Source organism: Protobothrops mucrosquamatus, unplaced genomic scaffold (assembly GCF_001527695.2).
Source record: "Protobothrops mucrosquamatus isolate PMUCROS unplaced genomic scaffold, P.Mucros_1.0 scaffold_203, whole genome shotgun sequence".
NCBI classification, from domain to species: domain Eukaryota; kingdom Metazoa; phylum Chordata; class Lepidosauria; order Squamata; family Viperidae; genus Protobothrops; species Protobothrops mucrosquamatus.
The window spans coordinates 249,668-273,501 of record NW_015386279.1 but is presented as its reverse complement, the minus strand read 5'-3'; the positions used below and the strand labels follow the sequence as shown (position 1 = coordinate 273,501).

Here is a 23,834-nt window from a genome sequence, read left to right as displayed (position 1 = left end):
ACCCAATGCTAAGTCAGGATTTTTAAGTCAGGGCACTGCATTGTTAAGTAACTCATAATTGCTTGATTATTGCATTATCAACCAGTCTAACAGAGCATAAATGAAAAGTGCATCATAACAGTGATATTGCAGAACTTAACACTTTGAAATATAAAATGTAAGATTTTCTTCTTGAGTCTCTCTTCAGGTTTTTTGTTTTTTTAAACACTGTCTTTCAAAAAAAACAATTTTCCTTTCAACTGCTGCAATGACCGACATAGAATGTCCTTATTTATTAGTTCATATCCAAGAATATAGGTCAACTGACAGAACTGAGAACTGAACTCCGTTTGAAAGTGGTATGAGATAGTGCGAAAGTGTTTGGTTGTTAGCGAGATAATTTCACATCTGCTTTGTTTTGCTCCTTTACAGTATCAATAGTCATGGGAATCCCCAGTGTCAAAAGGGAGGTCCATTCATATTTGACAGATACCCTGAACTCCTTGATCTCCGAGCTCAACCAGCAGGAGAAGGAAGATTCTGTCATTGTTGTCATGATTGCTGAGGTAACTCAAAGCATCTTTTTGCTTCTGAATCTGTCTTTCATAGCGCTATATCCCCGTCTTGTGTGTTTGACAGAAACTTGGTACTGAACTGGGAAGGCACAGCTAGTCATATAAAGTAGCAGGATGATTTTCACATGGGTATGAGCAAACTTTTCCTTTGGCACAGAGAGAGAAGCTGCTGTCCGACAAGGATCATTGGCCATATCCTGTCAATGGGTCCCAGTGGGCTATTTCAAATGTGAAACAATGCTTGGGCGTATTCAGCTGCGGAGGGCCAATATGTTAACAGAAGGCTGTTTGCTGCCTTACCAACAGTTGTATATGCCCTTTTAATTTCAGTTGTACTGAGTTGGTTGATGTTTGTTCTTAGAGAGTTAGAGGGAATTGTTTACTGAAATGCTGTCTCCAAAAGAGCCATGGTGATATTCTCTCAGGATTTGTTGCAGAAATAATAAGATAATGATAGAACTGAGAACTGAGCTGAAACAGAGGCATGTGCTTTTTCCAAATGAATGCCTTTAATCAAAACAGATTTTGAACTCTAGAATTAGCATGACCATAACACATTAATAAACAATGGCTATATTTTATCTTACAATTTATATGCGTGTGTATATGCATGTTTTCGTACTGTGTTCCCACTGTGGTTATTTATCCCCGGTTTGAAATACAGTTGTTTTCTTTTCAAAAACCCTTAAAGGAACAGAACCTCCTGCATCCTGCTATTGTAGAGAGGAAAAACTAGCTTTAATGTTCTCTTTCAGTTTTCATTTCCTTACATTTTTGATTACCATGTATTTGTCATGTTTTACTATTTTGCCCCACACAATTAAGGAAAAAAGTGATCTCTGTTCAGAAAGCAAAAAATATTCTTAGTGGAAAAGAGGATTTAACCTATAATGTGGACAATAAATTCAAGCATATAGAGAAAGTCCAGGAGTTAACTGTTGTGGCTCAATTAGCTAGTAGTGGCAATAGGGACACTGGACTTTGAGTGGACTTGTGTAGCCCAAGTGAACTCACTGGCACAGCCATTTTGATTTTGCTAGCCTTACTCCCAATATGTGTATATTAGGGACTCAACAGAGGCATTGGCTTAAAAGCATTCAATGAAAGCCAGCTGGTTGACTTTGGGCCAGTCACTTTCTCTCAGCCCAACCCACCTTACAGGATTGTTGTTGTGGGGGAAATAGGTCAAGGAAAAATATTATGTGTGTTTGCCACTTTGAGTTACTTCTAAAGTAATAAAGGTGGGATAAAAATCGAATAAATAAATTCGTACTACTACTGAACTGTGATAATCACTGAACAACTGCAGTAGCTTGTAGTATTCAGCGCCTTTCCCCAGGTCTGTCACAAAAACACCCAAATCTTAAATATATACCGTTCTCTTGTTAACTGGTAAGTAGAATTTCAGTACAGGAGATACAGTACTTTCTCATAACTTTGACAAATCTTTTATCATAGGAGAAGAGAAAGGGAATTGAGAGAAAAAGTAACTATACTTTCAGTTCATCGATATTTTAGATTATACAAATAACAATGTAAACTTTACCATTAGCAAAAAGCCTTACTGTAATGGTATGTGGGATTGACCTTGGGAAATAGGGAGAAGAGAAGTATCCAGGGGAACAGTCAGATAAAAGCCATCTTAGCTTACAGCAGGAATGGGGATGGGCCAAGCAGCTCAGAAGGGACTCTCCATAGTTTCTTAGGCTATAAAGAGGACATGGGGAGAAATGTACTTTCAGCCAGGCAGGACTCTCTTGATGCAACTGTACAATTAAGTGGAATTAGCTGATTTGGCCATGCTTCCTGTCTCGTCTACTTCGCAAGGTTGACATCTACTTTGCCAGTAAACATGTAACAACTTAGTCATGCTTAACCTCCACTAAGGATGTTTAGAGAGTCAGTAATGGGAAAAAGTGCACTTTAAAAATGCTTGAATAGTTACTTTAGTCAAGCTGCTGCTGATACCTTATTGCTTCTTATTATCAGCCAAGAGAGTAGAAGAAGATTTGGGGCTGATCTAGTCGCCTAGCATTTTATGATTTTTCAGTATTTTTTAAAATTTTTCTTTTTATTATGCTATATCAACTAATCAACTAAAATAATGCAAAACAATGTACAAACTTGTAAGTTAAATTCAAGCAGTATATTGCAAAATATAGAGAACTGGAAAACTTAAAGGTTACACTCCCCATCTTCCAGCCATGAGGTCTGCTACTCAGACTCAATATTAAGATGGTATTTGTAGACTGTTCAGAAATGATGGGAATGCTGGTCTGTACCAGCTTTGAACAACCAAAAACATTGCTTCCAGTTTAATAGCACTCAGAGTCCTGGTGTAGAAGAGAACAGAAATATATAAAGTTTTTTATTAGTAAAGCCAGAGAAAACTGTTGGGCATTGCACTAAGTAAAAAGTGAATTCAGCTCTATTACTTAGGAGGAGAGATTCTCTAAGCTAGAATTCCCCAATCCCAGCCACTTCTGGATGCATGGTTCAAGTCCCATAATTCTCGGTAATAGCTGAGGAATTCTGGGAGTTGAGTGCACAGGTTGTGCTCTAACTATAGAGTACCTGTTAAGATGATAAGAAGTTTCCTTCTTCTGTCTATCTGACTATCCTTCTGACTATCCTTCATGGCTGAATGCATATTTAAAGCAGTAATAACTATGCAGATCCAATAAAACATGCAAATGGTCTTATTCATTCCAGCCTGGCACTCTCAATTCCAATCCTAAGATCCTGAAAAGTCACATTTTATGTAGAAATTCCTTTGCCAAATCTGACACTTATTTTTAAAAAACAAATTGTTACATTACACCTGCACTGCTTTACAAAATCATTGATATTCCAACAGAGTATATTAATTATCTAGTTCTAAAATTAATAAAAGCCACCTGAATTGCAGCGTTTTATTTTTATTTTTTTAAATTTATATAGCCGCCCATCTCACAAAACAAGTAATTCTAGTTATCGGCTATATAATGTGATGGTTTGAAATTTGTGTTTGTATTTTAAAGAAACAAATAATAGCCTGCACATGATAACTTTCTGACTGTGCCTGCTCTTCTGGCAGTTTCAATACTGCCTTGATACAGTTTGGTCTAGTGATTAAAGCACCAGGCTAGAAATCAGGAGATTGTGAGTTCTAGTCCTGCCGTAGGCATGAAAGCCTGCTGTGTGACTTTGGGCCAGTCACTCTCTCTCCCAGTCCAAAAATCTGAGGCTCTGGTGACAAACTGGTAAGTGAATTTCTGTCGCAACCAATGGATCAACATCTGGTTGATCTAAAAAAAAAGCAGGCCCTGTGCTTGCAGGAAAATGCTAGGAAGGGGGAAAAATTAGAAACTCTTTGGCTGCTTGCATTAACGTAATCAAGACTACATGGCTCTGGGAACAATATTAACTCAATGATATTATAAAACATTGAGTCTGCTAGTGAAAGCAGGATAATGAGCCTCAACTGATGCTGCCTGTCCCATTTTTCTCCCTTAGTTTGATATTTTATTTTGAGAATTTAATTTTGAGTGCTGCTGACATGCCAAAGAGACTGTGTTTGTTTTCAGTCCCAGATCCTGAATGCTTAAGCATCTGGGAAGAATAAATTGCAGCAGGTTTTCTGCAGTTTTGGAGTCCAGTATTTGTTTGCTGTTAGTCACAAGTCAGCTCCTATCTCTCTGCCTACAAGAGACTTTGCTACAAAGGGGTTCCAGTGAAGGCCATGTTGCACTGTTGCTCATGTTTGAAAAATTAATGGAATGTAATGAAATTAAGGAAGCCAAGAAAGCAAACAAATGGATCATCAAACGAATCAATACAAATTCTCACTCGAGGCATAAATGCCCAAGCTCAAATTACCTTACTTTGGATACATTATGTGAAGTCCTAATGCTCTGGAGAAGGCTCTAATGCCAGGAGAGGTGGATGGAAAGGTGAGACAGCAGATAGCAGCAAGGTGGTGATGAGTGTATTGTTGAAAATGCTGAAGGAGCAAGTTGGGGATAGATCATCATAGAGAATATAGTCATTAAAACTCAACAACAATGTGATGGCTTGTAATCATCATCATACCATGTAGAGGTTTATAGGTCATAATGGGTACCAAGATTTCATAATCTGTTGCTTAATATTAAACACCCTAAATATACAGTATGAATTGGTATTATATTGAGAAACTACTTTGCATCAGCTTTCCTCAAAGTGGTGGTATCCATCTGTATTGGAATACAGTGCTCAGCTTGCTGGAAATGATAGGGCTTGTAGTTCGACTTGTCTGGAAGATAGTTTGGGATGATTGCCTTTTATATTAATGCAAATTGAAATTTCTTAAAGTTGATATATATGTATATTGTTGTCTAATGCTTTTGTTAATTGGTGATATGTTTGACTACACCACTTTGTTTACATAGTAGCCTAGCAAACATTTACATTCTTCCTTTACTGGATTTGGATTTCCAAAGAAATGTTGGCTTAGCAGAACTGATTATTTTAGATATAATATCAATACATCAATGACTTCTTAACCTGTGTCTGTTTATTGTCTTTTGTTATTGAAATTTTTCTTACAGACAGATCCACAATATACCACAGGAGTTGCAGAAAATATCAAAAGCTTGTAAGTATTCTTCTGCAATTTCGTTGTACTGTATGAGACTTTTCTTTGTTTGGTAGAAGATGTTTCAATATTGTAAATTGCGTTATTGGTCTATTTTAGTAATTTGGACTGAATTGCCTGACTTTTTCCTCATCTGTTTAAAACCAGTTGCTAGTCTTCATCAGCCATGGAACAATCCAGTTATCTTTCCCCTGCTGCTCCATTACTTTTTGTCAGGAAACATTATTAGAAAAAGTAAGATGTCTTTTTATCTGGTTGTAAGCTATATAACGAGTACTGCTAACTTAGATTTACATGAGCCTGAGGCAAACTATGTTTTTTATATGGATCCCAGCATGAAAGGGAGTTGGTAGTCAGCAGTTCTGAACTCAGACTGAATTAATATTTACTGTAAGGTTCACTTCCATTCTGGTTGACATCAATATCTCTTCCCTGATGCCATATCCTCCATTAGATCACATTCTTTCTCCTGTATTCCTATCAGGTCTGCATCTCTGGTTTCTCCTGAGTTCCATGTTGATTTAACAGTTAATTTTTATCTTGGTGTATTTTTTCCAGTGTCAAAGTTTCTTCATCTGACCTGGTCTTTTAAAAATGATTTGGAAGGAAACACTGGTGGATTATTTTTAATTATTAGCAGAGTTGGAAAGGATGATGGGCAGGAGTTGGAAGCTGCAGACTCCAGAGGACAGGAAGATTAGAAGATAATGGTAATAGAAGGGTCCCTGACTTCATTACTACTACTCCATTCTGCAAGTTGCCTATTAATAGCATTAACTAAGATGAGAACTTGAGGAAGATAGTGGAGAGAGTTGAGACGACCTAGCTACAGTTCTGCATTGTACAGAGATGTGGTGGTCAGAAATGTAATAACTGAGATGGGAGCACTGTGGTTTCAATACAGAAGTGGAAGAGCAGGTGACAGTTGTGGTTAGGAGGGCCGTTGCACAATTTCATATTTGTGCAGCAGTTGTGCCCGTTCAGATAGGGGGAATCACTCATGGTCACTCATGCCCTCATCACCTTCTAGTTAGATTACTGCAGTGTACTGTATATGGGACTGCTCTTGAAGTATATCCAGAAATTTAGCTGATGCAAAATGTAGCAGTATAAGCAGTTGCATGTGTTTCTGGTAGAACACATGTTATACATTTCTATTTCATGAGCTGCATTGGTTAGCAGTTTGTTTCTGGGTCCAATTCAAGATGCTTGTGTTGACTTTTAAAGCCCTTCATGTCATGGGACTGGGTTATTTGGCAGACTGCCTCTTCCTGGTTTTATCTGCCTGTCCTACCAGATCCATCAGGGAGGTCACATTATGGGGTTTGTCACCTAGGGACTTACATTTGGTGGGTCCTAGATAGCAGGCCTTTTCTTCTGTGACATCCATGCTGTGGAATCCTCTCCCTGAGATGAGGTTGGCCTTGTCACTGTTGATCTTCCAGAGGTCCCTCAAGACCTAGTTATGCCAACAGGCCTGAGGACCCCATCGGATAGGTGAACTAATGAAGTGGCTCTGCTATTTTTAATGTATCTTGTCTATTATTATCTATTTTAGTTTGGTTTTTACTTTTAATGTATTTATTAACTAACTGATGTAGCTCTATTGTACACCACCCAGGTTTGCCATTTGCAAGATGGCAAACCTGGGTGGCCATATCAATTGGTTTAATAAATAAAACATATAGGACAGTGGTGGCGAACCTTTTAGAAACTGAGTGCCCAAACTGCAACCCCAAACCCACTTATGCATCGTCGAGTGCCGGGTGGGTGTGACCCATTGGCTGGGTGTGACCCATTGGCTGGGTGTGGCCCTTTGGGTGGGCATGGCCCATTGGGTGGACATGGCCCATTGGGTGGGCATGGCTGCGGTGGTAACGGCAGACTGGGTGGGACTAAAAAGTTCAATCAATTAATTCCAAATTGGCAAGATCTTTTTTTTTGCCCCGCAAGAAATTGAAATTGATTGATTGAGCCTTTTTTTTTTGCACACGGCAGCGGAGGCCTAAAGCGAAAAGGTTTTATAAAACCCAGCTGAAGGCCTAGGACTGGGGCGACAGCACGCGTGCCCACAGAGAGTGTTCTGAGTGCCGCCTCTGGCACCCGTGCCATAGGTTCGCCATCACTGATATAGGATTTATATGCAATAGACACTAATGGATGTGATGGTCTAAGGAAGTAACTCTCTCTCAAGTACCTTTGGTTAATAGTAAAAATGACCTTGAGTCACTTGAATCCTGATAACCTCATGTATACAGTTTACTTGGTAACACTACAGAATAGTTTTATTTTGCCCTCTTTAAGGATGCTTTGCTTGATCCTACTCTAATGTGTAACCATGTTATTCCTGGTAGTCTTCTATTCATTATTAACAAGAACCAAAACTGCTTAGCTTTCAAATCCAAATAATATTGGGGTGGTGCTACTACCTGCTGAGATCAAGTGCCTCAAACTTTTCCTTTGATTAACTTACCAATTTGCTTTTTCTCCTCCCTGTAAAATTGCTTGCTTTATCTTCTTTAAATTTAATAGGCTGAAGTGTGCTGAAAGGGGATACACAAGTCTTAGATGACACAAAGAGGAAAAGGAAATTGCTGTGTAGCAAGAAAACAATATTAGCAATAACAAGTCACAGATCAAATATTGCAGGAAGAAAATTAATTTAAAAGAGCACAAGAATATCAGCAGGAAATAGGAGAGCTGTAGTTTTTAATTAAGCTAAATGTAGACAGCCTATTCTTTGTCTCTCAGCAATAGTACTCATTTGTCAAATTAGATATTTAAGACATTAAAAAAGTCACAGACCCCTTGAGAGTTCAAGGGTTTATTATTATATTGATGTAATTCTATGCACTTACCTGAACCACGATTTCTTCTTAATAGCCTTTTAACTGATCCTTAACTGATCAATCCTGGTTAAAAAAAAATACTGGTTATATAGTGGTTTTTTCTTCTGAAAGGAAAAACTTCAAAATCCTTGAATATGTTTTAAAGTAAAAGTCACTTTGAAAATACAACATCACCATATTGGATCTTCTATTTCTTTGAAGCACATCAAATATTTGTATTAGGATATCCTTTCATGGAAGAGGTACCATGGTACTTTTTCTTGATTTCATTGAATAATTCAATGATTCTTATGTATTTTATCTGCGGCTGAATAATTCAATGAAATCATTGAATTATCCAGCCAGAGATAAAATACATAAGAATAATTTCCATAAGAAATGATTGGACTTGTACATTTAGTAATCCAAAACAGAAACAATTCATTAATAGAGGTATAATTTTTATAGATTACTTTGGGCAAAATTAAATATAGATAACTCTAAATTGATATAGTACAAAGGACAATTGTATATTATTGATATATTTGGTTTTGCCTGCCATTTTTATTGAAATGTGATATTCTCTAATTAATAAATGTTCATATTTGATATTCTTGGGACACTACACATTTATGAAAACTTAAAGAGCAGCAGTTGATTAGATATTCCTTCTCCCATTACTGTCCTTTTCCAACCAATATGACAGAAGTACAAAATGACTGTGTTATGGTAGGATTTTTTTTTTTAATTAAAAAGGTATCTCCATACGTTGGGATCCAAAAGGTTTTTTATAAAGTTTAGATCTGTATCCTTAACTATACTTATCAATAGCTCTCTTCACTTCCCAGATTAACATGTGCATGTTAGACATGGTGCTTAAGTTTGAACACAAATGCAAAAAAGTGGGATTTGTGTCATGATGTCACCATGCATATATCATCATTTTAATATAATTTTAGTTTGCGGCAAGCACCTATGATTTTAGACTATTGTTTTTCAAACTGATGAGTTAGAAACTATTACTAGATGGTAATCTAATCTGAGCAGGACATTATTGCTGCCTATCGCTAATATCCTTTTGTATGTTGGCAAAATATTAAGATGAAAGTTTTCAAATACATGCTTGGGTTTATAGGTGGGTACAAAGTCAAAGACTGAAGACTACTTTTAGGCTTCCAGACAGTAAGTAGGGAATGGCTATACGGTGAGGTAAGGAAGAAAAAGACAAAATAAAGAGGAAATGCATCTAAATATTTAGCCTGGTCTCTGTGAATCTGGTTGGAGTTCGATTTTAATTATCCCCTAGTTGAGAAACGCTTTAAAAAGATGGGAATTGCAGTACAACACAGATAGAGTACACAAAGTTGGTTTCTCAGTCTGATTTAGTTGAGGAGAAGGAAGGAATTGAATGCTGTCTGAGTTAAGAACATGGTGATAAACCTTTTGAGCTTTTCCAGAAAAACATATTTAGTAGGATTAAACTCACCGCCAGCTTTCCTTTCAGGAAGGAAAAAAATAGCAGTGTATATGTATAAAAGGTTAATCGGAGTTGTCATAGTGTTGAATGACTATGCTTTCTTTGCCCTATTTTTAACCTTTCTCTATACTGTAAATCATGTGTTTTCTCCTTGCATTTACTCAGTAAAGATTTAACACAGTGAATAAGCTATTAAGTGATGACCTAAACTTACAATTCAGTTCCTTGTATAATAATCGGGGTTGGACTAGAAGACCTCAAAGGTCCCTTCCAACTCTATTATTGTTATTGTTATTGTAAATAATGATTATTGATCAGGGCAATAGGTATGTTATCTACAGATTATCTTTAAAAATAATTCTGGAGCAGTTTCAGAAACAACAAGCTTTCAGACCAACCAGTATGCAAAGAGGCATGAATATGACTGAAAAATCTAACATCTGCTTCCATCTGGCTTGAGAAATTTCAGCAGCTAAAAACTGAAGGTCAATGGATCAAGAAAGCTACAGTTGAGAAAAGCAAGCAGGGAGGGCTTTTTTAAAAAAAGGACATAAATATCCTTATTTATGTTTTTTCAGCTTAAAACAGGACTTCAAAGCTTAACATCTCCTGTAGCGCCATCGTTCAAAGTTGTTAATATTGCTTGGAGATATGTCTTAGGATTTAGGCTATTAATCATCACCCTGGTTAAATTCTATTTTTCTTTTTACAGAAAATGACAGTTGTTTCCTTACTTCTCTCTCAGATTTCCCAATGAAATACATTCTGGTCTTTTAGAGGTTATTTCCCCTTCTCCACACTTCTACCCAGATTTCTCTCGGCTGCGAGAATCTTTCGGTGACCCTAAAGAAAGAGTCAGGTAATTCCAGGCAATTTGATTTAAAATTATATGCTAGGGGTAGCAAGGCTTGTTATATTTTGTTACATGGCTTTATAATGGGTATTTAAACTTGTTTAGAAGAAAGCATATGGCATTCAGAAGAAGTGTAGTAAATAGTCATTGGATGCTTGCTGGTATGTATGTTTCCTCCATTTAAAAAAAAACAAACTCCTCATGTACCCAAATTAATTATTCCAATGTTATATGAGTATTTGTTTCTGTGATTTTATGTAACTCCAGTGGAATGTATAATATGGTCAAATTAAATCTGATGTTATGAATGCAGCTGGATTTGCTTGACAGGTTTTGGAACTACATTATACTTGTTGTAGAGAAGCAGATGATTACGTTCAGCATAGTAGAGAGATTTAACTCTTTGCTCCTATCACAATCTCACTGTTGATGCTATTTATGTCCATTGCTTAGTTGGGGGGGAAAGCTTCCATTGGTAGCAATGGGAATGTCCGCTGAAATCTGAAATAATGTTATAACTCTGGGTTTACAACAAAACTAGAATTCTTCATATTTGACTAAACTCCTGTGGATGATTATCTTCTGCCATATGTACCTGATACCTACCCAGAAAATACCTCTGGCCTCCCAACAAAATAACAGTAATTTGTTTTGTGTGCTGTTGTAGGTGGAGAACTAAACAGAATTTAGATTACTGCTTTTTAATGATGTATGCACAATCCAAAGGCATATATTATGTTCAGGTAAGTTCTACGATACTCAAAGGATACATTCCATATTTTTTTTCCAACTAAGAAACATTGTACCTCAAATCCAGAATAGGCAACATAGATTCAGCCATATTTTTAAAAAACTGTAGTTCCCCTCAATCCAGCTTCAAAACAAATGGCAAGGGTTTGTGGGAAATTAATTCAAAAACTCTGGAAGGCAATATTTGCTCAACATCTTGGATAAAAGCCCATTCGTTGGAGCAAGGGTTATTATATCTTGTAGTACAGGGGTGTCAAACTTGCAACGTCACGTGACATGTCACAACGTATCACAACTTTTTTTCCCATTGCCAGTAATGGGGTGGGTGCGGTGTCAGCATGACGCATCCAGCCCACGGGCTGGCAGTTTGACACCCCTGTTGTAGTGTAAAGAGGAAAAAGCCGCTGTAAAGTACTAATGAGCAACACTTTGGGGGATTCGCGCTTTCCAAACTCTTCAGCGTCTATATGAATAGTTGTTGGTGAGCAGGGTCAGAATTATTGGAGGCACACACAGACTCCTCTTCCCCCTTGCATCAGGAACACTGGAAAAAGGTCACTTTTGCACTGCTGCTAATACCAGCAGAAAAATTGGTTTTGACAGGGATCTTTTTGTGGAGGAAATGAAAGTCTTTTCTGCTAATACTTCTCAGAGTAATTATGGAGTAGAAAGACTTCAACTTAAGCTCCTTGATTGTACCTCTGATCAATACTGCTGCTTTCCTGCTGCTAATAGTGGAAAATTTCATTTTCTAGCCTCTGCCTCTGAACTAGAGCATGGGGAACCAGTGAGATGGTGGATCCTCACGGTGGCTCTAAGAACACTTTCAGTTGGCAGATTAGTTATGTGCTATTAATAGTTCCTTTATTTTATTTGCCCCTAGTAGATATTACTGCAGGCCTAGTAGATATTACTGTAGGCCTGATAATTTTGATTTCAGCTTCCAAGGGAACATCTTTCCTTGCCATTCTGGCTTCAATTGGCCCCATGAAATTTACTTGCTGTAATGTAAGTTTGCCTTTTTTAAAGCTTTGAATGACTATTGTAGAACGGCAGAATGAAATATTCTGTTTAGAAACCAAGCATATCAGCACTGATACTATGGGAATTAATTTAAGAAGTTTTAAGGTACAATCAAGAAGTTTTAGGAATGTTAGTAGATATGTATAGGATACATCAACTGTATGTTGATGTATCTAATATCACATACACAAACCCAAATGCGCATATATAGATGAAGGCATGAGGGTCTTCTCCATTCTGTCACATACAGGTCATGCTGTGACAAGGTTTTCATTCAATTTTAAAATAATGTTGACTATTATTGGTATTGAATCTACACAAGGCAAAAATATTCCTCTTTCTGATGGGCACAACTTGTTGACCAAAGAGAAGACTAAAAGGATGTGCTTTTCTACCAAGGTCGCTTCCAGCATGTTATCAGAAATAGAAAATATAGAAACATACTGTCGTTATATTTTGAAGAGGCACATTATTAGAAAGTATGTATAAATAATGTTAAAATACTGAATTTAAAACATTTAGGAATTACGAATCTTTGTTGCTTACCTTGCGTATTTTTATTTTTATATGACCTGTATAAAATCTAAGCTTAGCGGAAAAATGGAAACTTACATTTGAGGGAGTGACATATCAAAGGAGTAACATACCGTATCTATTACGACTAGGATATGCTCAAGATATCAGCTTTCACTACAAAAACATGTGGGCATTAATCATGACAGCTGTAACCATAAAGCCGGCATAAATAAACATAAAGAACAAAGAGGCTCAACCATTAGGAGAACAGCCAAAAACTGAGAACAGGTACCTGATAAGCACAGAAGCAAAGAGGCACTCAACCGAAATAGTGAGATATTAAATGGCATTAATACAAAACAAAGCAGGATCATAAAGCTGTGGCAATTTGATGTGCAACAGTATTCATTGATAAGGAGAGGTCAAAGTCAGGCAAGCAAATAAATAGTGTTGCTTATCAGAAAGTGGATCATGAATCAAGGCTAGGGCTCCTTCACAATAATGGCCTGCTGGTTGTGAAATCAGCGTGTTGTTAGTGATGCCAAAATATACAATGTTTTCAGATAATAGTTTTTTTTTAAAAAAAATTAATTCAATGATTACAAATAAGTGTCCTGTTCGATCAAATCATATTGGGATTTTACAACACTGAGCTATTTTCCTTTGCTTGAAAATAAAAACTATTGGAAATTTGGGGTCTTCTTGTCCTTAATAAGAGCCCATCTTTAGCCAGAGGTAGCTTTTCTGTCTCCACTTTTTAGAGAGCTTTTTTTTCAGTGGCATACAAGTTCTCAGTTCAAGACCTGCCTCTTATGCAGCTATACGTTTCCCTCTCTTATGCAGCTAGAAGATGATATTGTAGCCAAGCCAAACTATCTCAGCACAATGAAGAACTTTGCTTTGCAGCAACCTTCTGAAGAATGGATGATCTTGGAGTTTTCCCAGCTTGGTTTTATTGGTAAACTCATTTTCTATGCCTGGCTGTAGCTTAAGGTGTTGTTTTGGGTTAATGCAAGACACGTATTGCTCCTGTAATACTGGAAAAAGTATTTCTCTAGCCTAACTTACTAAGGCAAGAAAAGACCATGAATGCTTTCGGTTGTGTGTCTTTGGCATAAAAATGAAATACAGAGTAGCATCTACTAGACTGGTCCTTTCTCAGAACCTATAGGAATATAGTAAGAATAACCGTCTCTAGTTTACCTTTGCTTTTTATGTGTGACAAATCTTTTATTGATGTGATTTATTAAATATTGTAGCCAAAGCTTCCTAGGAGGGTTTAGTTAAAAATAGGAATGAACAAAGAGTTCTTATAAATACTTGTTAGTGGAGATACGAAGAAAGAGATTTTAACTTACTCTGAAGCTTCAGCTTTTATGGGTGAATCAAATTGGTAGTCCTTGTTCCCCCTCTTTGTTAGTTATGATATTGGTGTTGTGCAACTGAACAAGGAAATAATCTTGATCCTTATGAAACAATTTTATACACAGAATTGCCTCCTTGTGAAAAGAAGCATTACTGTAGATACAGCTCAAAGGCCAATTATTTGGATTTATTTGGCCACCAATGCCTTGCCTAATCTTGATCAAAACTGAATTATATCTCATACAAAAATGCCTATATTTTGGAAAAATTGCATGTAAAACTGTAAATTCAAAAATGTGCAAAAATAACTTCTGGAAGACAGCTTCACTGCATATAGAGTTTTTTATATTATTATTATTATTATTGATGATGATGATAATGATAATAATAGAGTTAGAAGGGACCTTGGAGGTCTTCTAGTCCAACCCTCTGCTCAGGCAGGAAACCCTATACCCGTGGTGGCGAACCTATGGCACGTGTGCCACAGGTGGCACGCAGAGCCCTCTCTGTGGGCACTTGCGCCATCAGCCCAGTCCTAGGCCTTCAGCTGGGTTTTATAAAACCTTTTCGCTTTAGGCCTTTACTGCCATGTGCAAAAGAAAAAAAAGGTTCAATCAATCAATCAATTTCAACTTCTCGCAGGGAAAAAAAGATCTCGCAAAGTTGGAATTGATTGATTGAACTTTTTAGTCCCACCTAGTCTGCCGTTACCACCACAGCCACGCCCAGCCAATGGGCCACGCCCACCCAGCACCCGACGATACATAAGTGGGTTTTGGGTTGCAGTTTGGGCACTCGGTCTCTAAAAGGTTCGCCATCACTGCCCTATACCATTTCAGACAAATGATTGTTCAGACTCTTCTTGAAAATTTCCAGTGTTGGAGCATTCACAGCTTCTGGAGGCAGGTTGTTCCACTGATTAATTGTTCTAATTCCATTTTTTGTAGCAAATATTTTCTATTTTCTGTAAAATCCTTATTGCTAGGAATTGCAGAACCTGACCTACTGTGAGGCAGGAAAAGAACTGACACATGTAATAAAACATAGGCCTGTTCCCCCACCATTTCCTGACCTGAAAACCACTCTGCGTGAGAATGCTGTTGCAAGACTTTTCCAGTTAGTGCATTTTAGAAAGGCTTCAGGGTTGAATCCTAATTCCCTTCACACGATCAAGTTAGATGCAGTATATATTCTTGTCTTTCAAGAATTCCTAGAGTACAGAAGATTTTTTTTATCTTTTGTTGATCCAGAGTATAGTTTTATTAAATGTTAAGTCATGCCAGTCTTAAGACTATAGTTTTCTCTTTTTTATCCAAATATTCTTTCAGGAAAGATGTTCAAGTCCTTGGATCTCAGTCTGATTGTGGAATTCATACTTATGTTCTACAAGGATAAACCCATCGATTGGCTTCTTGATCACATCCTCTGGGTAAAAGTTTGCAACCCAGAGAAAGATGCGGTAAGTTAGTCCTCTATTAAAAGGAATGGTTGCTTCTTCTTTTTTATGCAAAAATGTTTGTTCATAAATGTTGTTAAATTCTGCCTGGTGTTATCAGTAAATATTTTTAAAATGTGCACTGAATCTTTTTGTTATTCTATATTGTTATGTTTATTATTTTACAGAAGTAAAAAAAGATTGTCTCCATCCTTTGTTTTAGTTGAAGGGAGAATAATTCTAAAACAGTGGGACACTAATCCAGTCCTAGAGATGTTGTCTTCTTGTGGGAAACTGCTCAGAGTATATTTTTTTAAAAATAGCCTTTTCTGTAGTTATAAAGAGAATAATCTAGCAGAGAACTTTGCTATATTTGTTAAAACTTTGTTAGAATATCATGGATATTCTACTACAATTTTGATAGGTTTTTAATAATAATTACTAGAGCTCTACAACATGCGATCCCAGGAAAAGATGCAGCTGCTTTAAACAGTTGCTGACAATGCTAAATTTGAGTTCCTCTGAGCTCCAAAATATCTTTTGGGATTGAATCCAAAGGGCTGCACAGCCCAGAAAACTACTAAATTAAAAATCATTCTCTGCCTACTTGCCTTTTTATTTATTTAAAATATGGGTTTGCCCTTTCCATGAAAAAGATCGCGAAATGGATTACAATAATATTCAAACAATAAAACAGATTCAAAAACAAAACAAGTAACAAAATAAACCGTAAAAAATTATAGAAAAAAGCAGCAATAAAAACTTTAACATATCAAGTGTTAAAAGTGCTGGGAAAATAAATATGGTTATGAGACATCAAAAAAGTCAGTAAAGACACTGACACTTGGGCTTTGCTTTATAAGTCATTCAGTGAAAAAACCAACTCCTAGGACCTCAGCACATTTAACTTATACCATTTATCCTATTACAGTCGCAAATATATCTTTTCTTGGGGAAAATAATAATATTTGCCCTCCCCAAATAATTATATTCCATTTAAAGCAATCTTTACCATAACAAGGCTTTTTTGCTTGCCTAAATTGTCCATAAACTAGCTACTGTTTTGTTGGGTGGACATCGGATTGAAAGAATATTGAACAGGATGAAGGCAAATGAGTATTGGAAGTGATTAAAAGCTATACTGACTATTACAGATTTTAAAAGGGCATTGCTAATTCTAGAGACTAATATACAGAAGTTGGGCAATACATGTACAGTAAGTATACTTTGGGAAACAAGATTTGAATTAATCCCTCATTCAACATAGTCTATGTTCATGACCTTGCAAGCAATGCAAATTCTTGAAGGGACTAGCATGGGCTGATCACTAATATATGCTTGCATTGTTTCTTTAAATGCTGTCTTTCAATTCTTCAAGATTTACGCATCATCTGTGCCCAGATGTAGAATCTGGCATTTCCTACAAAACGAAATGCATACATTCTTTTAATTTAGTCACACTTGGAATTTAATACTAGAATTGGATTAGTTTTAAGATAAGATCCAAATTTACCTGGATCAGCCCAAAGGCCTAAATGGTTCAGCATTCTGGATTACATAATAGGTTATTGCATCTGGGATGCTCATAAACCTGAACTGGAGAGCAATAATCCCCTTCCACTGTAGTTTCCTACCACCCATTATGCAAAGCATAATGATTCAATGTAGTTTCCTACCACCCATTATGCAAAGCATAATGATTCAAGAGGGTAGTAAGCAGCTGTCAATATTCAATATTCCTTCCTATGAACTTGCCCAGCCACGTTCTAAAATGAACCAGATTGTCCAATATTGCAAAGACCTGGTAGTAAATACCATGATTTAAATATGTGCTGCCTGAAAAAAAGTATCTGTTTCTTTTGATCCTGAATTTCTCTGAAGTTAATTTCAGTTATGGCTGTTCGTAGGTTAGCAGCAGATATCATTATATAATTGCATCAACAACATAATGACACAGGCAACAGCATTTTGAAGTCATTGTAGCCTGTTACCGATGGTTTCAAGGGATGACTTTGAGTATAATATTGGAAAGAGGGAGAAGATTCTGTCTGTGTTATCTATGTCATGCACAGTTTTATACCTTGGGTGTCTCTTCTATTATCTGCCTTTGTTCCAGGCTGAAGAGCTCAGTTGCTGTCATTTTTCCTTGTGGAGGGTGGTGGTGGAAGGGGGCTGCTTCAACCCAATAATCATTTTGATTGCCTGTTTTGTACATTTTATAATAATAATAATAGTAAAGTTGGAAGGGACCTTGAAGGTCATCTAGTCCAACCCCCTGCTCAGGCAGGAAACCCTATACCATTTCGGACAAATGGCTGTCCAGTCTCTTCTTAAAAACTTCCAGTGTTGGAGCATTCACCGCTTCTGGAGGCAGGTTGTTCCACTGGTTAATTGTTCTCACTGTCAGGAANATGATCTTGCTATCAGTTTGTATGAGGACCTTCTATTGGCAGTTCTATTTTCAGTTCTCTCCCTAATGACTAAAAAAAAGCCTTGTGTTTTGCTAAGTGCCAGAGACGATGAGATGTTGCTACATGCTTTTTCTCAGTTACAAAGCCTTGAATATAGATAGTATTTCAGTGTCATGATATAGCCAAGTTCACATATTTTTCTACCCAATTATTTTCTTTTAGGAAACTTTCCAAGGGCTTCTAAGACTGTCTAAACCATTGTCTATTTAAATATATAATCTATTTCCAACATGGATTTCTGGCTCTCCTTATGTTTATATGAGTAGTTTCTCACACCAGTCTTCTGTGTTCAGATTTTTCTCTTGTAAATCCTGCTGTTAACATCAAATCAGTAATTTGTAGGATTTATTTCCCTAATGGAAAATATGCCTAACCTGAAGTTTTGTGATAAGTGCTTTGCCTTCTGTGGATCTCTGTTGTTGCTTTTGTATGAAAAATAACATTAGAGTTTACCAACCCGTGCTTCTGTCATTACTACTTTCATTACTGCAGAAGTAACAATGATAGCAACAAAACACTAGGAGGAAAATGGATCTGCTGTTTATACAATGTCCCACTTATCCCCAAGTAAGCAAAAGCTATTTGCTTGCAATAGTCAGGAATGTTCTTATGAACAAAGTCTGATTTTTAATTTTCTAAAGTAATGAGAGTGAGATTAGGGGATATATATAGACAGAACTGCAAGGAATGATTTTGCAATCCCAAGTACTGCAGGTTGTATAGACGAGGGAGGGCTGCGTATTTTAATCTTGTTCTTATGAACCAGGGTACATTAATACAGGATGCCCTCGGAACTCTAGAATGGTAAATTTTAGTGGGTTAACAAGTTTATTCAAGAGGCAAACTGTGTCCCGGACAGAATAGTCTTGTTTCCATTTATGTTGAATAGGGTTCCCTGTCTCCAAGCCTGAAAGGTTCACTTCTGACTACTAAAAAAGTGGGTCACTCTTTCTTGCAGCCAGCCATAAAGAAGGTTTCATGTCATGGAATTACAAAAACATGAACATGAACACCCTTTATGGATTCCATAATCCAATCCAAGGCAATATCTTTAGTAAACCAGTTTAGACTTTTTTTTTTAAAAAAAATAGTGTATACACCTTTTGTTCTCAAGTGTTATTTATTAGGTCAGATAGGAAATAAAGGAAAACGAAGAGAGAAAATGGTTGTTCAAGACTACATTTTCATGTAGTAGCAGTGAGACTGAACACAGCAGACAAGTAAATTAATTTATGATTTGGTCATTTCAGATTATATCAATGTTGCTGGATGAAAAAGTAACCTTCTTCCCTTCCACCCCAAATATAAGAGTTGGTCTTCCATTTTTGAAAATAATCCAAGTCCAACCTATTGGCATATTTTAATGAAATATTCAGCCTCTTGGTAGGTGAGAGAAAATTCAAAACAAAAAGAACTTAATTCAACTTGAAACTGAATAGTTCTGGCACCAACCACCTACAAACCAACCCTGGATAGTACACAGTAAAACCAATCAAATAAAAATATAATAATTATGAAAAAAATAATAGAAATAAACAACAACAACCAATGTTAGATCTGGCTAACCCAACCAGCCACAATTCAGCAGGGGCCACAGGCATCCCAACCCGAGGCATGAGAGAACAGCCAGGTCTTTAAAGCTTTTCAGAAGGAAAATCTGAAGGAATGTCACCAAACAGGGCAGGCACTGAGACAGAGAAGGCACACTTTCAAGATCCTAATAGATTGCGTTGTCTATATCTGAAAGGACCCATAGCACTCTTTGTTGGATTGAATTAGTCTGACTGATACCACAGGAGATAAGCTATCCCCCAAATAACCAGTCCCTGTGCCATGAAGTGCTTTATGGGTCACAATGAACACCTTGAATCACACCTGGAAGCAGACTGACAACCAGTACAGTTTGCAAGAGAGGTGTCACGTTGGCATACTAAGTCATGCCCATCACTACTCATGCCACGGCATTCTGGACCAGTTGAAGTTTCCCAATGGTCTTCAAGGGCAGCCCCATGTAGAGCACATTGTAATAGTTGAGCTAGGACTTGAATGAAGAGCCTCCCAATCTGGAAAAGAGCACAATGGGTGCACCAGATGCAGCTGTGAAAAGGTCCACAGCTTCATGGACACAGCCACTACTTGCTCTTCAGCAGGAACTGTGAATCCAGAAATAATCCCAGATTGTGTATCATTCTTGAATGCGACTCCATCTAAGGCAGGAGGTGGCCCGCGAAGTGGTTTCATGTGGCCCGCAAGCCATCCTGGAAACAGTGAGGGAACGGCCCCCACTGCCTTGGCCCTGGCCCAGGCTGGCCGGGCGCCAATGTACAATTTTGTGGTGGCCATCTATGCTGAAATGCATTCAGTCTTAGCTCCACAAGGCCGTCTGGAAAAGCGAGGAACCAGCCCCTGCCGCGTCGGCTCCACCCCCTGGGTGCATGCTGGGGAGGTGTCACCCTTTATGAGGAATGAAAAAATGCACCATTGCCTGGAAGTGGCCAGCAAATGGTCCTCGCCTACTTCACATATCCGGCTTGATGGGTTCTGCCCTGGTCCCACCCCTTTCTGCCGGAGATCCTCAGATCTGTCCCACTCCTGCCCAGGCCCCCACAGGCATCCTTGACGCGAATGATGTAGAGCTGGCCACGCCCACCCAGTAGGCCACACCCACTCCATCCACGCTCACCCAGTAGGCCGCACCCACCCGGCCCCCCCAAGGGCAAACGCAATGCTGATGCGGCCCTCAATGAAATTGAGTTTGACACCCCTGATCTAAGGTTAAAGATGGAATATCCCTTGGATTTTATCTAACAGTTTTCAATAGTCATTCAGGCTAGAAAATTTCTACAGCTTTATTCCTTACATACTTAGAGAGCCTCAGGTTGGGAAAGTAGATCCTACGGTAATATATTCTCAATTCGACTTACAAAAAGACAGATCAGATAGACTGATCTTGAGAAAAATTAGTGTTAACAGTGTAATTCCTTATATTTATGAGTTAAATTTCTGCTAGAAAAAAGTTCAATTGAAATTAACAAAATAAGTCTGTGTGTGTGTGTGTGTGTGTGTGTGTTTATGTATATGGAAATTCGGTAACTAAAAAGGAAAAGGTGTGAAAAAAATATATCTAATCAGTCATAAGAAAGTTTGGATTTCTTAAATGGGGCAAATGGAGAATATAATAATAATAATAATAATAATAATAATAATAATAATAATAATAATAATAATAATAATAGTAGTAAAGTTGGAAGGGACCTTGAAGGTCATCTAGTCCAACCCCCTGCTCAGGCAGGAAACCCTGTACCATTTCGGACAAATGGCTGTCCAGCCTTTTCTTTAAAACTTCCAGTGTTGGAGCATTCACCGCTTCTGGAGGCAGGTTGTTCCACTGGTTAATTGTTCTAACTGTCAGGAAGTTTCTCCTTAGTTCTAAGTTGCTTCTCTCCTTGATTAGTTTCCACCTGTTGCTTCTTGTCCTGCCTTCAGGCGCCTTGGAGAATAGCTTGACTCCCTCTTCTTTGTGGCAGCCCCTGAGATATTGGAACACTGCTATCATGTCCCCCCTCGTCCTTCTCTTCGTTAAACTAGACATACCCAATTCCAGCAACTGTTCTTCATATGTTTTAGCCTCCAGTCCCCTAATCATCTTTGTTGCTTTTCTCTGTACTCTTTCTAAAGTCTCAGCATCTTTTTTACATCGCGGTGACCAAAACTGGATGCAGTATTGATTTCAAAATAAGCAAGAAAAAAGGGAGGAAATATAATTAACCTTTTTAAACTGCTACTTAATAATCCCAAAATTAATAACAGATTTTTGAGACTGTTTATACCAGCTAAATGGTTACAGATGCCAAAGATTTTCTTTTTCCACTATTCATCTTCTAACAACCCTGACAACTTTTTTCATTGAAAATTAACAATAAATTCTTCTTTAATGAAATCAGAAGTAAATCAACAAGTTAAGAGCTTTATAGAAACCTGTCTGAACTGAAAAACTATGTATGTATTTATGTGCATTTTAACACTAAAATAATATTTTAGTATTAAAATATCCAAATTTTATGGTAGCGTTTAAAAAGGGATTTCTATGGAATTTTTATTTTTAACTGCAATTCAACTTGGTCAGTTCACCTCAATCCATACAGCTCTTAAAAACAGCTACTAATTGAGAAAGCAGGTTAGAGAAATAGTTAAGGTCTATTTGGAACAACCAACCATCTGGATCCCAGTGAAGACAGACCTAACCATTTGAATTTAGCAAGGCATTTTCTAAGATGCCCCCATTTTTTGGGCAATATACTTGTGTTCATAATATTTCACCACACTTGGAGTGAAGGAGGACCAACCAGTTTAGCACTGTCATGAATCTATATGCTTGCAATGCAAGATGGGGGAGAGCAACGGTGAACTAAATGAAAGTAGCAAAACTAACCTATTTTCCATTCTGTGCTTTGTTCTTCAACACTGAAAGATTAAATGTTTAGTTCTGTGTTTTTTTTTCTCCCCAGAAACATTGTGATAGACAAAAGGCAAACTTAAGAATCCGCTTCAAGCCTTCGCTCTTCCAACATGTAGGAACTCATTCCTCTTTGGCTGGTAAAATACAAAAATTGAAAGTGAGTAGAGAACATCACAGTTATGGAAATGAGGGAGGGGAGAAGGGGAGATAGAGAGGAGCAAGTTGCACAAACATGGTTGTTGCTTTATGTTAATTATTAAATTATACAAGTAGTATACATAGTCCTCATTTAATGATTGCCTCATATAGTAACCGTTTGTAAATGACAGTAAATGAAAAAGCAACTTTTCAATCAATCCTCCCACTTATGACCTTTGCAGGTCTGTGAAGCAAAGGAAAGTTGAAGTACAATTAGTTTCACTTAGCAGCCATTTTACTTAACAATCAAGTTGCTAATCCCAGTTGCAACTAAATGAGGTTGCTAAATGAGAACTACCTAAAAGTTCTGGCTTTTATTCCCTGAATTGCTGAAAGTGGCTGAGGTAGAGTAAAAAAAGATAGTAGAATGCATGAAGACAACCAAAATCTGGCTGATTCTGACCAGTTGTGCTTCAGACTAGCCCAGGGGTAGGCAACCTTGGCTCTTTTATGACTCGTGGACTTCAATTCCCAGAATTCCCGAGCCAGCATAGCTGGCTCGGGAATTCTGGGAGTTGAAGTCCACGAGTCATAAAAGAGCCAAGGTTGCCTACTCCTAGATTAGCCCAACTAGCAGACTTGCAGTATTTTTTTTTTCTCTGAGCTTAAATTTCACCAAATCTGGATTTCAGCGAGGAATCTTGTAATGCTGCACATCTTGGATGTCGAGGAATGGAGCCAATTTCAAGATGGATGGGGGGATAAAAATGTTTTGAAAGTAAAAATAGCTTCCTGGAGGGGAGGAAACTCCTGATGTAGCTCAGTTCCCCTGCAGTCACCTACCATATGTGTGAGTTGGGTGGCCAAATAAATGTGTTTAATAATAAATAAAAATTACTTGTGAACCTGTATTAGGGGATATGTATATCCACACATATACACAGTTTAGATCAGTGGTTCTCAACCTTTTTAATGCTGCGACCCCAAACCGGTTGTAAGTTGAGGACTAAACCGGTCGTAAGTTGAGGACTAAACCGGTCGTAAGTCGAGGACTACCCAACCGGTCGTAAGTCAAGGACTTTCCCTGCTCGGGAGCACCGCGCATGCGTGGTTCCGCCCCCTGTGCCGGGCGAGGCGTAGCTGGCAAGCGGCAGAGACGGAGCAGGCCGACCCCCAGCTGGCCTAGCCCAAGGGAGGTAAGGCACCCGCCGGAAAAGGGGGAAAAAATGGCGGACAGCCTTGCTTGGCGACCCCTGTGAAATGGTCGATCGACCCCAAATGGGGTCGCGACCCATAGGTTGAGAACCGCTGGTTTAGATGTACCTTAACAGATTAATGTGTAAAACGCAA

The 23,834-nt window shown here is 37.9% G+C and overlaps 1 protein-coding gene across 1 annotated transcript in view; it reads left to right on the top strand.

Annotated features, from left to right (window-relative positions):
• Nucleotides 1–23,834, top strand: part of MGAT4B (alpha-1,3-mannosyl-glycoprotein 4-beta-N-acetylglucosaminyltransferase B) — a 102,512-nt gene that overhangs the window by 58,350 nt on the left and 20,328 nt on the right. The window contains exons 4-10 of the mRNA XM_015825958.1: nt 412–545; nt 5,123–5,169; nt 10,220–10,333; nt 10,995–11,070; nt 13,460–13,574; nt 15,310–15,440; nt 22,396–22,503. Coding sequence (XP_015681444.1) covers nt 412–545; nt 5,123–5,169; nt 10,220–10,333; nt 10,995–11,070; nt 13,460–13,574; nt 15,310–15,440; nt 22,396–22,503 — 725 coding nt within the window. The remainder of the gene's footprint in view (nt 1–411; nt 546–5,122; nt 5,170–10,219; nt 10,334–10,994; nt 11,071–13,459; nt 13,575–15,309; nt 15,441–22,395; nt 22,504–23,834) is intronic.